General features: G+C 40.9%; 1 protein-coding gene and 1 non-coding gene across 2 annotated transcripts in view; both read left to right on the top strand.

Annotated features, from left to right (window-relative positions):
* Positions 1 to 14,325, top strand: part of LOC124552268 (serine-rich adhesin for platelets-like) — an 820,531-nt gene that overhangs the window by 731,230 nt on the left and 74,976 nt on the right. Inside the window, exons 26-28 of the mRNA XM_047126548.1 lie at positions 5,582 to 5,832; positions 10,856 to 11,010; positions 11,269 to 11,480. Of these exons, the coding sequence (XP_046982504.1) occupies positions 5,582 to 5,832; positions 10,856 to 11,010; positions 11,269 to 11,480 (618 nt within the window). The remainder of the gene's footprint in view (positions 1 to 5,581; positions 5,833 to 10,855; positions 11,011 to 11,268; positions 11,481 to 14,325) is intronic.
* Trnas-uga lies at positions 5,134 to 5,208 on the top strand. The gene has a single exon. It is a non-coding gene; the product is annotated as a tRNA-Ser (tRNA).

The following is a 14,325-nucleotide window of genomic DNA, read 5'->3' as shown; positions in this document are numbered from 1 at the left end:
GTGAACTGAAGTTTTCTCTGAAGTTTTCAGTTACTTCAGGAGATCTGGTGGGCAAGAGAAGGATCCAATTATCTTTTTATGCCCACCCCCGATACTGCCCAAACAATTTCACATGCAGCTTCAATTTTTTAGCTTCTGTACCTAGTATTATGTGAGCTTCACCGCTTTTCATGAATGCTTCAAACTCTGGCATGTTGTTGATCATGCTTCGGCACGCCATTAGAATTTAAATACTCACACCTGCGTGATGCATTTCTTTAAGTCTTACACTGATACTTCTGGGTTTCATGTAGCTATCATTATCTGGATTGAAATGAATGAATGAATATAGTCTGGGTATTTTGTGCACTTTAAATTATACTCCCTCAAGACATCTACACATTTTCTATCTTTAATGCTTGTGTTGAACCTTCAGTATGAGATTGTACCTCTTAACAAGTAGATCATGTCAGCATTTTAATTGTTTAAATTGGTCAGCTGCATGAAATATTGAAAATAAAATTATTATTGGCCTTGGAAAACCGTTTGAAAGGCAACTTGCAATTGGGACTGATGAATGGAGTGACCACTTTAGCTATATAGTAAAATACTGGGTGATCAAAAAGTCAGTATAAATTTGAAAACTGAATAAATCATGGAATAATGTAGATATGGAGGTACAAATTGACACACATGCTTGGAATGACATGGGGTTTTATTGGAGCCAAAAAAATACAAAAGTTCTAAAAATGTCCAACATATGGCGCTTCATCTGATCAGAACAGCAATAGTTGGCCTAACAAAGTAAGACAAAGCAAAGATGATGTTCTTTACAGAAAATGCTCAATATGTCCACCATCATTCCTCAACAATAGCTGTAGTCGAGGAATAATGTTGTGAACAGCACTGTAAAGCATGTCCGGAGTTATGGTGAGGCATTGGTATCAGATGTTGTCTTTCAGCATCCCTAGAGATGTCGGTCGATAACGATACACTTGCGACTTCAGGTAACCCCAAAGCCAATAACCGCACGGACTGAGGTCTGGGGACCTGGGAGGCCAAGCATGACTAAAGTGGCGGCTGAGCACACGATCATCACCAAATGACGCACACAAGAGATCTTTCACGTGTCTAGCAATATGGGGTGGAGCACCATCCTGCATAAACATCGTACGTCCCAGCAGGTGTTTATCAGCCAGGCTGGGGATGATGCGGTTCTGTAACATATCGGCGTACCTCTCACCCATCACGGTAGCAGTTACAAAACATTTTGCTGTCCAGCGCCATCTGTCAGACATTTTGTGAACATGATGGTGGACACATTGAACATTTCCTGTAAAGAACATCATCTTTGCTTTGTCTTACTTTGTTGTGCTAATTATTGCTATTCTGATCAGATGAAACGCCATCTGTCAGACATTTTTTGAACTTTTGTATTTTTTTGGTTCTAATAAAACCCCATGTCATTCCAAGCATGTGTGTCAGTTTTTACCTCTCTATTTACATTATTCCGTGATTTATACAGTTTTCAAATTTATACTGACTTTTTGATCACCCAGTAGATTAACCTTAGTTTCAAATTTTCATTCTGAATTTGAAGTGCATTGTTAGAGAAAGCTTTGCCTGGTTTCTTGTAACTGCCTCATGTAGCAGCATGTAGGTTGCTAGCCAGCATGACAGGGAGGTGAGCCAGACCCGGGTCACATCTGTGCGGTGGATTAATGACTGATGGCATTGCACACCAGCCAACCTAAGTCTGGATTTTTAGACAGTTTTTATGTTTCTTTGGGCACATGCTGGGTCGGCCTCTCATCTCCATCTGAGGAAATACAATACACACACAGTTAAAATATAATGATACACAGAATACTTTTTAAACAGACCAATGACGCACATGCCACCGTTGTGTTAACTGAAGGCTACGGTAACAGTAAGGCATCTGGCGAGATATAAATTTACCAAATCATGAAAACAAGTGGATCCTCAATGAGAAGGTAAATGCTGTGAAAGAAAGAGCTGTTGAAACACTTCCGCATATCTAACGAAAAAGATTTTACGTACTTCTAACATTGTGTTGATATCAAGATCAGCTACTCATCTTATTTGTTATACAGAGTTAGTCTAAATGATGGACCCATTTTCAAAACTTCGTATTTATTCAAGTACAAATCCAAAATGAACAAGCTTTATACCAATGAAAAGAGGATGTTTCAAAGTTTTTTTCATAATGTTTGATATCAATTTAATAATTTGTAGTTAATTAGTTTTTAATACTAATTAAATAATCAGAAATGTGATAAATGTTCAATGTGGCCACCGTAGGCTGCACGGCAAACATCGACGTGGTAGCCAAACTTGTCCCACACACGCGAAAGCGTATCTGCTGTTAACTGAGTCCACGGCAGCAGTGATCCGGTTCCGCAGATCATTCAGAGTGGTCAGTAGAGGTAGGACGTAAGCAGCTTCCTTCACACAACCCCATAAGAGATAGTCGCAGGGTCTGAGATCAGAAGATCTCGGTGGCTAGAAGTGCAGAGTTGGTCCTCAAGTCCCCTGCGACCGATCCAGCGCTGAGGAAGGGAGTCATTCAAAAAGTCTCGTACATCCTGTTGAAAAATGAAGTCCTGGGAATCTTCCGTAACTTGAGGGAACAGCCATTGTTCCATCATGTCCAGGTACATGATTCCCATTACAGAGAGAGAGAGAGAGAGAGAGAGAGAGAGAGAGAGAGAGAGAGAGAGAGAGAGAGAGAGAGATGGCCCATAAACCTTTGTACGGAATACGGCACAGAACACGTCGATCTTTGGTGAGTCTCTTTCATGTTGCAATGGGGAATGTGGATTTTCCAAACCCCATATGCGAACGTTGTGGCTGTTAGCTTTTCCACTAAGGTGGAACGTCACTTCATCGCTAAATATTACACGCTGTAGAAGTGCGTCATCCTCCATATTTGCTAACACATGACCATGAAATGTGAGATGCTTCTCTTTGTCATTGGGGTTGAGAGCTTGCACAAGTTGTGATTGGTAGGGCTTGTACAGCAAGTGCCATCTCAGAACTTTCGATACAATTGGTTGGCATATTCCAAGTTCTCAACTGGCTGTATTGATAGACTTACTGGGACTGTGCACAAAATGTTCTCGAATCTGTCGGACATCATCCTCTGACACATACGGTCGGCCTGTGCTTTTTCCTTTGCATACACTCTCAGCATGTTTAAATTGCTTAAACCAACGGCTAATGCTTTTGCGAGTTGGAGGTCAAATACAGAATTTGGTACTAAATGCCCACTGCTCTGCAATTTGAAACTCACTTTTTGCAAACTTGAAAACTCGGAAAACCTTGTGCTCCACAGTCGCCATCTCACTCACAACTGACTGTGATACAGAATGACGGCCCTATTGCCGGGTGAACTCTACCGGCCGCATCTGAAACCATCACCGCCCTCCCGCTGCTGCCTGCCAAAAACATCCTCTTTTAGTTGGTATAAAGCTTATTCATTTTGGATTTTTACTTGAATACCTGCGAATTTTTGAAAGTGGGTCCATCATTTAGAGTAACCCGGTTTCCATCAGAGTTGCAAATAATATTGTTATTAGTGGCTATTTTTGAACATTTTTGTTCATTCTCAAACCACCTACATTATAAGGTACAGTGTTATTGAGAAAACATAAAATACAAAATTTTTAAATATTTTGTGTACACAGATTGCAGTAGTGCAATAAATGTTTTATGACGTACTTGCATTTCTAATGTTTCACAGTACATAATAATTTTTTTTTACATCACATCAGTCTAACAAATGTTATCCAACTGTATTACAATTGTCTAGACACAGTCAAAATTGGACAGGCATCTTTATTTGTTTTTATATAAAAAGTTGACAGGCACCTTCAATTGTTTGTAATGCGTTCATATTCTCTGTCTCTCAGCACTCATAATGTTCCAGTTAGATACATAGATACTGTATTGATGGATATCTCAGGCATTATTGCACTGTTTTATAAATTACCGATATGTCATAAGCTAACTGCTTTACTGAATCATGAATCATACAGTGAAATAGAAAAAATTATTTTATTTAAATTCTGACTGTTCATTAGTCAATTTTTCTGTCTCCTTTGTCTTCCATTTGTGTATTTCATAGTCTTCATAGTGAGAACACTATGAAAATTTTTCAAATGGCACCTAAAGGAACGAAGTTAGACATACTCGAAGACTGGAAAATACATAATGGAAAATAAAGGAGTCGGACAAATTTATGAACGAACAGTACAAAATTTAATACAATAATTTTTTTTTCTTTTTAAAAGTGATTCATGATTCAGTTATACAGTTAGTTTATGACATATTGGTAATTCATAAAATAGTTCAATAATGTCTGAGACCTTTTGTCAGTACAGCATCTGCATATTTAGCTGTAACTTTATGACCTCTGAGAGACAGAACAGTCGAGCACATAATAAACAATAAATGCCCCTGTCAAATTTTTATATATAAGCGATGAAAGATGGCTATCATATTTTCAGTGTATCAAGAGAACCGTAATACAGTCAAGTAACATTTGTTATCAGAATGAGATTTTCACTCTGCAGCGGAGTGTGCGCTGGTATGAAACTTCCTGGCAGATTAAAATGGTGTGCCGGACCGAGACTCGAACTCGGGACCTTTGCCTTTCGCAGGCAAGTGCTCTACCATCTGAGCTACCAAAGCACAACTCACACCCCGTCCTCACAGCTTTACTTCTGCCAGTACTTTGTCTCCTACCTTCCAAACTTTACAGAAGCTCTTCTGCGAACCTTGTAGAACTAGCACTCCTGAAAGAAAGGATATTGCGGAGATGTGGTTTAGCCACAGCCTAGGGGATGTTTCCAGAATGAGGTTTTTAATTCTGTAGTGGAGTGTGCACTGATATGAAACTTCCTGGCAGATTAAAACAGTGTGCTGGACCGAGACTCAAACTCAGGACCTGCTGCAGAGTGAAAATCTCATTCTGGAAACATTCCCCAGGCTGTGGCTAAGCCATGTCTCCGCAATATCCTTTCTTTCAGGAGTGCTAGTTCTGCAAGGTACACGGGAGAGCTTCTGTAAAGTTTGGAAGGTAGGAGGCGAGGTACTGGCTGAAGTAAAGCTGTGAGGAGGGGGTGTGAATCATGCTTGGGTAGCTCAGTTGGTAGAGCACTTGCCCGTGAAAGGCAAAGGTCCCGAGTTCGAGTCTCGGTCCGGCACACCGTTTTAATCTGTCAGGAAGTTTCAACATTTGTTATATAGAGTTGATGCAAAACAGATGTATTATGTATTGTGAAGCATTACAAATGCAGGTTAATGCTATAAATGATTTGTTGTACTGCTGTGATCTAGGTACACAAAATGTATTTCATATTTTGTTAATATTGTACCTTCTAATGTACGTAATGGTCTGAGAATGAATGAAATGTTAGAAATTAGTTGCTAATAAAAATACTATTTGTGTCTCTGACAGAAACCTAACTTAGTAAATAATATAAAAAAAATTGCTGTGGACAATCTGTGTAATTAAACTCTGTAATTCTGTATTTGTGTCAGACCCACAGTAGGCAGAGTTTGTGCGTCCGTATTGCAGGCTAAGACGCCCAGCACCTCTACAGTGCTGCACCGACCCGTGGCTGCTGCGGACACCGCATCAGCTGCCCGGGTGGTGCCGAGGCGCGCGTCCTCGCTGTCCTCCAGGCTGCGAGTGCCACCGCCGGGGCAGGCTGCCCAGGACGAACTGGAGACGTTTGCCACCGAGGACAGCCCGCACAACTTCTCGGTGCGCTCTTCTCTCAGCGACCTCACCACGGGCTCGGGAGAACCTGCAGTACTATTGAAGAGGTCAGTAAGCAGTCTCTGTCCCGTAACGAGATGGCAGCTTGTCGGAGAAACCTGGAAAATTGGGTGTTATCGGGGATCTGAAGGGGCCAGTAAGTCACAGAAATCTCGGAGAATTTTGGAAGACTCGGCAGGATACCTGAGATATTTTAAATGGGAGATAAAATTTCATTGATGGAAAGAAATCTGCTGAGTCTTTTGTTACACCATTAAGAGTCTGATTCAGTAACAGCAATTTGTGAAGTCATGTTAGGAAAGGTGAAGGAAGACATTGAATTGTAATGTTTGTTGCTCGATTGTGGCTAACTCTAGGGCACACCAACCTCGAGAATAGTCACTATTGTGTTGTGGAGTGTAATTCGTGTACATTACAATTTGTCAGGTAGCTGTGAATATGGTTCTGCTTTGGTGAATTGCTCACAGTAGCATGCTTGGAGTTAGCAATGACCTTTGTGTGAAGACCTGCAATTTCAAAATGATGTGTAGTTAATATCAAAGTTATCGATATTACATTCCACTGACAACAGTTTGAAGTCATTTGGTGTGAGAATTTATCATACTTAAGATTATTACAGTGATGCAATGAGGCATGAAATGGGATCAGACAGCAGTAATGGAGGAATTTATGGGGGCACCAAGAGCTTATAATGTGTTGAATTGTTATAAAACTGTAAATCCCAACGAAAATGGGAAAACAAAAAAAAATTTGTATCCCTGAAAACTAGTAGAGTAAAACTTCAAATATTACAAAAATGGGGTCAGGAAAGCTGGAGCACCAACCTGGAAAAAAAAAAAGAAATTTCAGGTAAATCTTTTGGTGCAACAGTGTTGCCACCCTGTAGGACCACTATTTTTAGCACATGGAGATATGAATTTAAGAAAAGTGTGTTTGTATCACCTGGACACTTGCTAAAAGTGCATGGTGGTTTGGTAACTCCAGTTTTGTAGTGGATTTTATATATTCATACTATTCTGTAGCATACTCTCCTTTTTATTCTTTACCTGACACTGAAGGAATTCCTTGATCCAGTTTATTTACTGTTGTTCATGTTACAAACTGAAGTATGGTATCCCTCCCTCACCATACACCCTTCTCCTCCCCACCCCCAACAGTCCTCATTTTCTGTGTAATATTCTCTGAATATTCCTTGATAATCCTGTGGGGTAACAGGGAAGAGATAAGTTAAAGGGTATAAAAAGTGACAGAATTTTTCAGAACCACAAGAAGACTGATTTTCAACAAGGAAGTGCCCCAAAACTGCAAAAGACTCATATACAAGACCTACTGTGCACCTATTTCAGCTTTGCTGCATATGATATTGAAGTAAAGTCAAAGAAGCAGAATATGGGTTTGTGAAAGAAAGTTTTTGAATACTAGAATGAGTGACACAATTATATGAGTGGAGAATCAAATACTGAGAGACCTAGTGAAAGAGAATCTTCTACAAGGCAAAATAGAAGAGGGAAGATTGGAGTGATGTGGGCGCGAGGTGGATGTAAGGAAAGGGGACACTTCAGATTATGATGGGCTTGAGATTCCGTGGAAAGAGGAGCCAAATCAAAATTGCTGTCTTGGAAGGCCTATCTGGAGGTATTTGTCCAGAGTAGGAACTTCCTACAGAAGCAAAATGTGATCGATAAACAGTTCACACTATAAGAGAGTAAAAGCTTTAGAAATGTGTTGTTGCAGAAGAATGCTAAAGACAAGATGGGTAGGTTTGACAACTAACGAAGAGGTACTAAATTGAAATAGGCAGAAAAGAAATTCACTTTACAACTTCACTACATCAAGAGATCAGTTGATAGACCACATTCTGAGATGATCAAGGAATTGCCAATTTGGTAATGGAGGGAAGTGTCAAGAGTAAAAATCATAGAGGGAGACTGGTAGAGGAATATAGCAAACAGATTCAGAAGGGTGCAGGTTGCAGAAGTTATTCAAAGATGAAGAGGCTTGCACAGTATACACTGTTGTCAAACTGAAGACCATCACAACAACTACTTATCATCTTATTAATATTACATCAGCTGCTGCTATGTCATCCCAGTAGGCATATTCGCTCACGACAGACCGTACCGATTCTCCCTTTATGCAAAGTATGTGGATATTACCTGACTGAACCTGTTGCAGTAGAGGCGACCCACAGTGCATGGGGGTAAATAGCCCAAGAGAATGAACAGTATGCCCTGGCAGATCCTCTGAACTGTGGGAAATTGCATAAGCAGTAGTGCATTACAGGAGCAGTTTCTGTCTGATTTGTGATTAACAAACAGTAAGAAGCAGTTTTGACCGTAAAGCATACGAGCTCCACGTTATCGCCATTGTGTCCTCACATGGAGTGGCAAGGTGTCCCTGTCCTTTAGCAGCCGAGGGGGATGGGTAGTATGGCACAGTATTGTGTTTATAATTGTGAATATGCGACACACAAGTCACCGTGAAGAAGGCTGCTTGTGGCTATAGCCCAAAATGTTAAGGGTTACACACCTACATCCACATCTATGTGATTACTCTGCTATTCACGATAAAGTGCCTGACAGAGGGTTTAATTAACCACCTTCAAGCTGTCTCTCTACCGTTCCACTCTTGAATGGTGGGAAAAACGGGCACTTAAAATTTTCTGTGCGAGCCCTGATTTCTCTTATTTTATCGTGATGATCATTTCTCCCTATGTAGGTGGGTGCCAACAGAATGTTTTTGCAATCAGAGGAGAAAACTGGTGATTGAAATTTCATGAGAAGATCCCGTCGCAACGAAAAATGTCTTTGTTTTAATGATTACCACTCCAAATCACGTATCATGTCTGTGACACTATCTCCCCTATTTCGCAATACTACAAAACAAGCTGCTCTTCTTTGCACTTTTTCGACGTCATCCATCAGTCCGACCTGATGCGGATCCCACACCGCACAGCAGTGTCTTTAGTAGACCTGTTGTACCTTCTAAGTGTTCTGCCATTGAATCACTGTCTTTGGTTTGATCTACCTACAATATTATCTATGTGATCATTCCAATTTAGATTATTTGTAATTGTAATCCCTAAGTATTTAGTTGAATTTACAGCCTTCAGATTTGTGTGACTTATCGCGTAATCGATAGGATTTTATAAATTGGTGGCTGCGGATGTTGCTCAGTCTGAAGTTCTACACAGGGAAGCATATTGCAGTGAGCTGGGTTCGGTCAATGTTCAGTAATAACTGATGTTCAAAGGTTTTCCCGGAAAATATGCTGCTCTGAGGTGTCTCAGGCATGCAGGTCAGGTGGATTGTTTGTTCATTGTGGAAGAAATTGTGATGGCATTGTGCCATCTTCGTGGCTATATTCACTGCCAAGTCAACGCTCCTTTAATTGGAAGGCCACACGACAGCCGACGACTGATGAGGATAAACCCACATTGGCAGACTACATCGCATATGCGAGCAACGTATTCAGAAAAATCGGTAGAATTTTTTGCTGACAAAATATCAGAGATGTGTACCTCCCATTGACTGAGGCTAAATACCTTCTACGGGCAGTAAATGATGACCTGGGACTCTTAAAACCTGGTGTGTATTACATACTGTGCTAGAGCAGAAATGCATGTGTCAGACAATCCACTTGCACAGTTGAAGAAAACTGTACTGAATGTAAAAGACATACCGATCTCTGGCAGCCAACAAAATCAGCAATTGAGGAACATTGCATAGAGACTGACCATAATAATCTGATGATGATGGCATGACACGCCATCAAAAGTGTGTTCCACAACAACCAATCAATCTTGCTGTATGTTTGAGAAACCTTCAAGCAATAATTTTGTAAGTTGAAAGGCAAACATTGAAATAAAACTGTCCTCTGCCCTGCAAATTTAGTTATTTGTAGACAATTAATTAATGATATAAAATTATTTTTTCATCATTGTTAACTACTAGCCTTTTCCCTATGGGTTCGACCATGTGTGTTAAACACCTGTATTGAACACATCAGCCCCCCCCCCCCCCCCCCCAAAAAAAAAAATAAAGAAAAAAAATAAAAAATAAAAAAAAATCCTGTTCCACCTCATCCTCACTCAGTCTGTCCTCCTCATCCTCCCACCTCTATCTCCACCTCCCCACTCTTTGTCTCTTCATCTACTCCTCCCCTTCTCTTTGTCCATTTTCTCCATCCCTTTCTGCTTACTGTATCTTCCACTCCCCTCCCTCTTACTATACTTTCCACCTTCCACCCTTTGACTGTATCTTCCTCCCCATCTCTCTTTCCATCTCCATTCCCACTTCCTCCTCTTTCTTTTCCATCAGCCCTCTACACTCTCCATATGCCTCACGCATCTCACCCTCCTTCCCTCTTTGTACATTTCCTCTTCCCCCTCTCTCCTTCACCTCACTGTGTCCATCCCCATTCCTATCCATCTCAACCTGTCTGCAGCAGCACTCATCAGCATGTGTAGCCCCTGCAATACAGTTCATTAAAGTAGGCCAATACTACTACCACAATATAACCTTTCAATTAGGTCAGCCTACATGTGGGGGTCTGGAGAACCATTTCTTGCCCCTGACATGTAGACTGCACTGCAAAGCAGGTTGCTTTGGTAGGCCAATACTGTTTTTACATAGCATGCCTTTCGTCCAGAGCAGCCTGTATGCCACAGATGAAAAAACACACTTTTGCCCGTATCTCCACTCCTGTTGGAGCCAGGAGGTTATAAACTCCACTGCGCTATTACTTGTGAGACCTGCTGTTTTTATGCCAAATTTGCCTGAAATCGATTAAGGGGCTTGGGAGGAGATTGTGGACATACACACATACACTCTGCTTAGAGCTTCGTCTCCAAACAATACAGCTCTCTTTGAAACAGTTTCATAAGTTGGTGGCTTCCAAAGTTAAGATTAACGGCAACCCATATTATAGAGTGGCAACTTGGAACTGAAGCGAAATGAGACCCCATTATCATACATAGTTTTTTTTGTTTTCCAAGTTGATGATGTATCTCTTGCCTATTAAAAGTGACCCTGTGTGCATTAACGTGGATAACAATGTTGTCATTTCCAGACCTTCACAAGGACATCCCGTGTTTGAGAATGGCTGCAGCAGTAGTAGCCTACCGGTGCCCGCGTTCCCGGAGGGTGCTGTGCCCCCAGCTAGGGGCACTTCTCCCAGTTCTTTGGACGCCACCACAGTGGAGGACAACAGCTGCCAGGCTTCAGGTAAGGCCGAGGGCAAAATAAAATCGTGTCTTCTGCACTGAGTTCACCAAGGAAGATACAGGGTAAATTCCAAATAACTGGCCACTGTAGTATAATCTCTGAAAATTTTGAACGGCATTCAACCAGCCACGTGCGTAATGGTTTGTAACTAACAGAGTATCTTATGTACATTCTTGGAGCCAGTGTGTTGCAAATGGCAGTGTGTCAGAACAATATTATGTAGGTGACAAAGTTTTTACAATATGCTTATTTTTCCAGAGGAGCTTGGTGTGAGCTGCGCATCAGCGTCCGAAGAAGTGCAGACTGTTCTCAGTCGCGGGGGATCCCTGAGTTCACTGAGTGTCGACTCCCTTGGCTCGACGGAGCCGACGCCCTCGGAGCAGGCCCTGCTGGAACAGTGCATCAATTCTGGAATGCCGAAGAGCCGCGGATCGTCCTCTCGGGCTGCTGCCTGTAGAATTCCCCTGCCGGCAAGTGTCGACACTATGACTCTGTCTGTAGACGTTACTCTTTCAGAATGAATGTGTCAGAATGAATGTATGAATGAAGTCTGTGAACTGATGTGTCTCAAGATTTTGTCGATGTAGGTCCTGAGTAACACAACTCGTATAAATTTTATAAGGTGTTCTCGTAAATTGCTTGAATTGACATACAGAGTATCTGGAATATAACAATGAAAACAATAAGTTTTTGACAAAATCAGGTAATTGGATAGATAAAAAAAAATCTGCTTACCAAGTGGCGGCTGAACACACACAAAAGATCATAATTAGGCAACCTTTTGGAGCCAGCAGCTCCTCCTTCAGGCAGATAGGTTGAAGGGGAAGGAAGAGGGGTGAAGGAAAAGGATTAAAGAGATTTAGGAAAAGGGGTAGATTTCAGGGAAGTCACCCAGAACCGTGGGTCAGGGGAGACTTACTGGACGGTAAGTGGAGACTTACCATCCAGTAAGCACCCGTGACCCAAGGTTCTGGGTCACTTTTCAAACTCTTGTCCTTTTCATAGACTTGTCCAGCCCGTTTTGCTCACCGCTCTTCCTTCCCCTTCAACCTTTCTGCCTGAAGAAGGAACCACTGGCTCCAAAAGCTTGCCTAATTATAATCTTTTATGTGTGTGTTCTGCTTCCGCTTGGTGAGTAGATTTTTTTATCTAAGTAGTTACCTTAGAACATCTGGAAATGAGCTGATGGTTAACAAAGATTTGCATCTCAGAGTAAGTGCTGTCTACCAATTTTCACACTGTTGTATTTCATCAACATTTAGGCAGATTGCTAGTAGCAGGGCCGACAGGTGCAGGTCACGTTTGTTTCAACTGGAACCACATGCCCTAAACAACATGAACATGCTTAAAATTTCGGTCCGATTGTATGCTATTAGCGAACGAAAAAATTTAACTGTAGAACAGATCCAAAGTTAAGTTTCAGTATCATTTTTAATTTACTTTTGAAGCTGCCAATTAATAATGTTCTTATCATGTCAGAGTCAGACACTTTCACTTCGTTGGTCATAATCCTGCCTTTTTCTGTGGATAAAATCATTAGCAATGATAGGAGCTTATCAGTTCCCTCAAATAATTGAGAATTCAGCATCATTCCTGCATGCAAAATTACTCAGAAGTTACTTTTGTTGCACTTAACGGATGCACACCGCACCAAAAATTAAATCCAACAAAATTCATTCTTCCATAATCTCTTGAGATATATATATATGACATCGTCAAGAATACAAAGGTACTTCAAAAGTCGTCCTTTTTGGAAATACCCATGATTTCATTATGCGTCTATTCTGTGTGCTGAGCATACTGTATGAATTCCACTTCTGACTACTCAGTTACCAAACCTACAATGTCGTTCAATCCTCAACAGTGTCTAGACTTGCACTTGCTATGTGGAAGCCCGAAGAGAACTACTACATAAAGGAACAATACATTGCTCATTGTAAGTGTGAGGAACATAGTATGCTTGCATCAGTAAACACTCTTTGCCTCTTTCTTCTCTGTTGGTAGAGCATGTTGAAAATTCAGCTGCCCCTGTGATTGTAAATAATAACTTTTTCCTACAGTTGTATAAATTGATATAGAAACATCACGTGTGAAAATGCATAAAATAAGGGAAAGCCAGTCACTCGCTTATAGGGGACCGATGAGTGGTACACAGAAACGTGTTACAGAAAACAGTATTTACACTGCTTTCAAGCTTTTGTTCTTTTTCTAGTAAAAGTACACATATTCATACACACACAATCACACAGTCACCCAAATGTACACTAGGAGGATCAGTGTGATCAATTTCAAAGCTGTATCAAGGCATGTAAACTGACATAATCATTGTCGGTAGAGTTCACTAACTGGGAATAGAAATAGGATCAAAATGTGTGATAGTGTACACATGGATTTACACAAATGCAAGTCTCTATGTATTCAATCAAAAGTGTATTATCTTTAAAATGGATTACACATATTTTTATATGAATAATACTTTTAAAGCAAAGTTTATTATTTTTATCTATATACTGCACATGCTATATTGGGTTTTACAGAACTGGAAATAAGAAATCAAATTGTTAGCCAGCTGCATGGAAGAGATCCATGCCCATCCACACAATAATAATGAGGAATGTACCTGTTCACTTCAACTGAGTAAAGACGGCCAACGAGCAAGAGAGTAGCCCATTTCAGTAAACACAGTGTGTTGCTGACTGAAATGAAATCAGTTGCATGTGCTCAACACAATTTTTGTGTCAATTGTGGTACAACCCTCTCCACTTACAACAGCATTCTGTTCTGGTATCAATGATAGGTGTGCTGCAGATTGTACTGTACCTCAGCTCTACCGTCGACCATTTTCCATCGGCCCTTGTTCCCTCCACACTATGCTGACATTGTACGCGACATTTCCCAGTTGGGACATTTTGGAAGTACACTGTGGCCACCTCAATTGCTGGACCTGTCCCCATCATATTTGCTTTAGTGGGTTCAATAAATTTTAAAACATGTCTGATTTGTGTGATTGCTGTTCCAGATTTGTGTGGCCAATTAGTGGAGGCCTTAGGAATCACCATATCACTGATACTTTCACACTGTAAATGGTGCTAACATAGAGGCCTACTAAAACTGTCCTTAAAACAACCCATTGCAACATAGGCTTTACAATTAAGAACCCTTGTTTTTCATCATTTTTTCCTAGATGTGTTACACAATACACTCTGAACAGAGATCAAAGAGAATTCAAAGGAAGAAAGAATGTAGATTAAGGTGTAATGTCCTATCAGAAACAAAATCATTAGACACAGAGCCAGGCTTGGACTTTGGGGAGGA

The sequence above is a fragment of the Schistocerca americana genome, chromosome 10 (genome assembly GCF_021461395.2).
Source record: "Schistocerca americana isolate TAMUIC-IGC-003095 chromosome 10, iqSchAmer2.1, whole genome shotgun sequence".
NCBI lineage: Eukaryota > Metazoa > Arthropoda > Insecta > Orthoptera > Acrididae > Schistocerca > Schistocerca americana.
The sequence above is the reverse complement of the archived record's forward strand: the minus strand, read 5'-3'. Positions and strand labels throughout refer to the sequence as shown.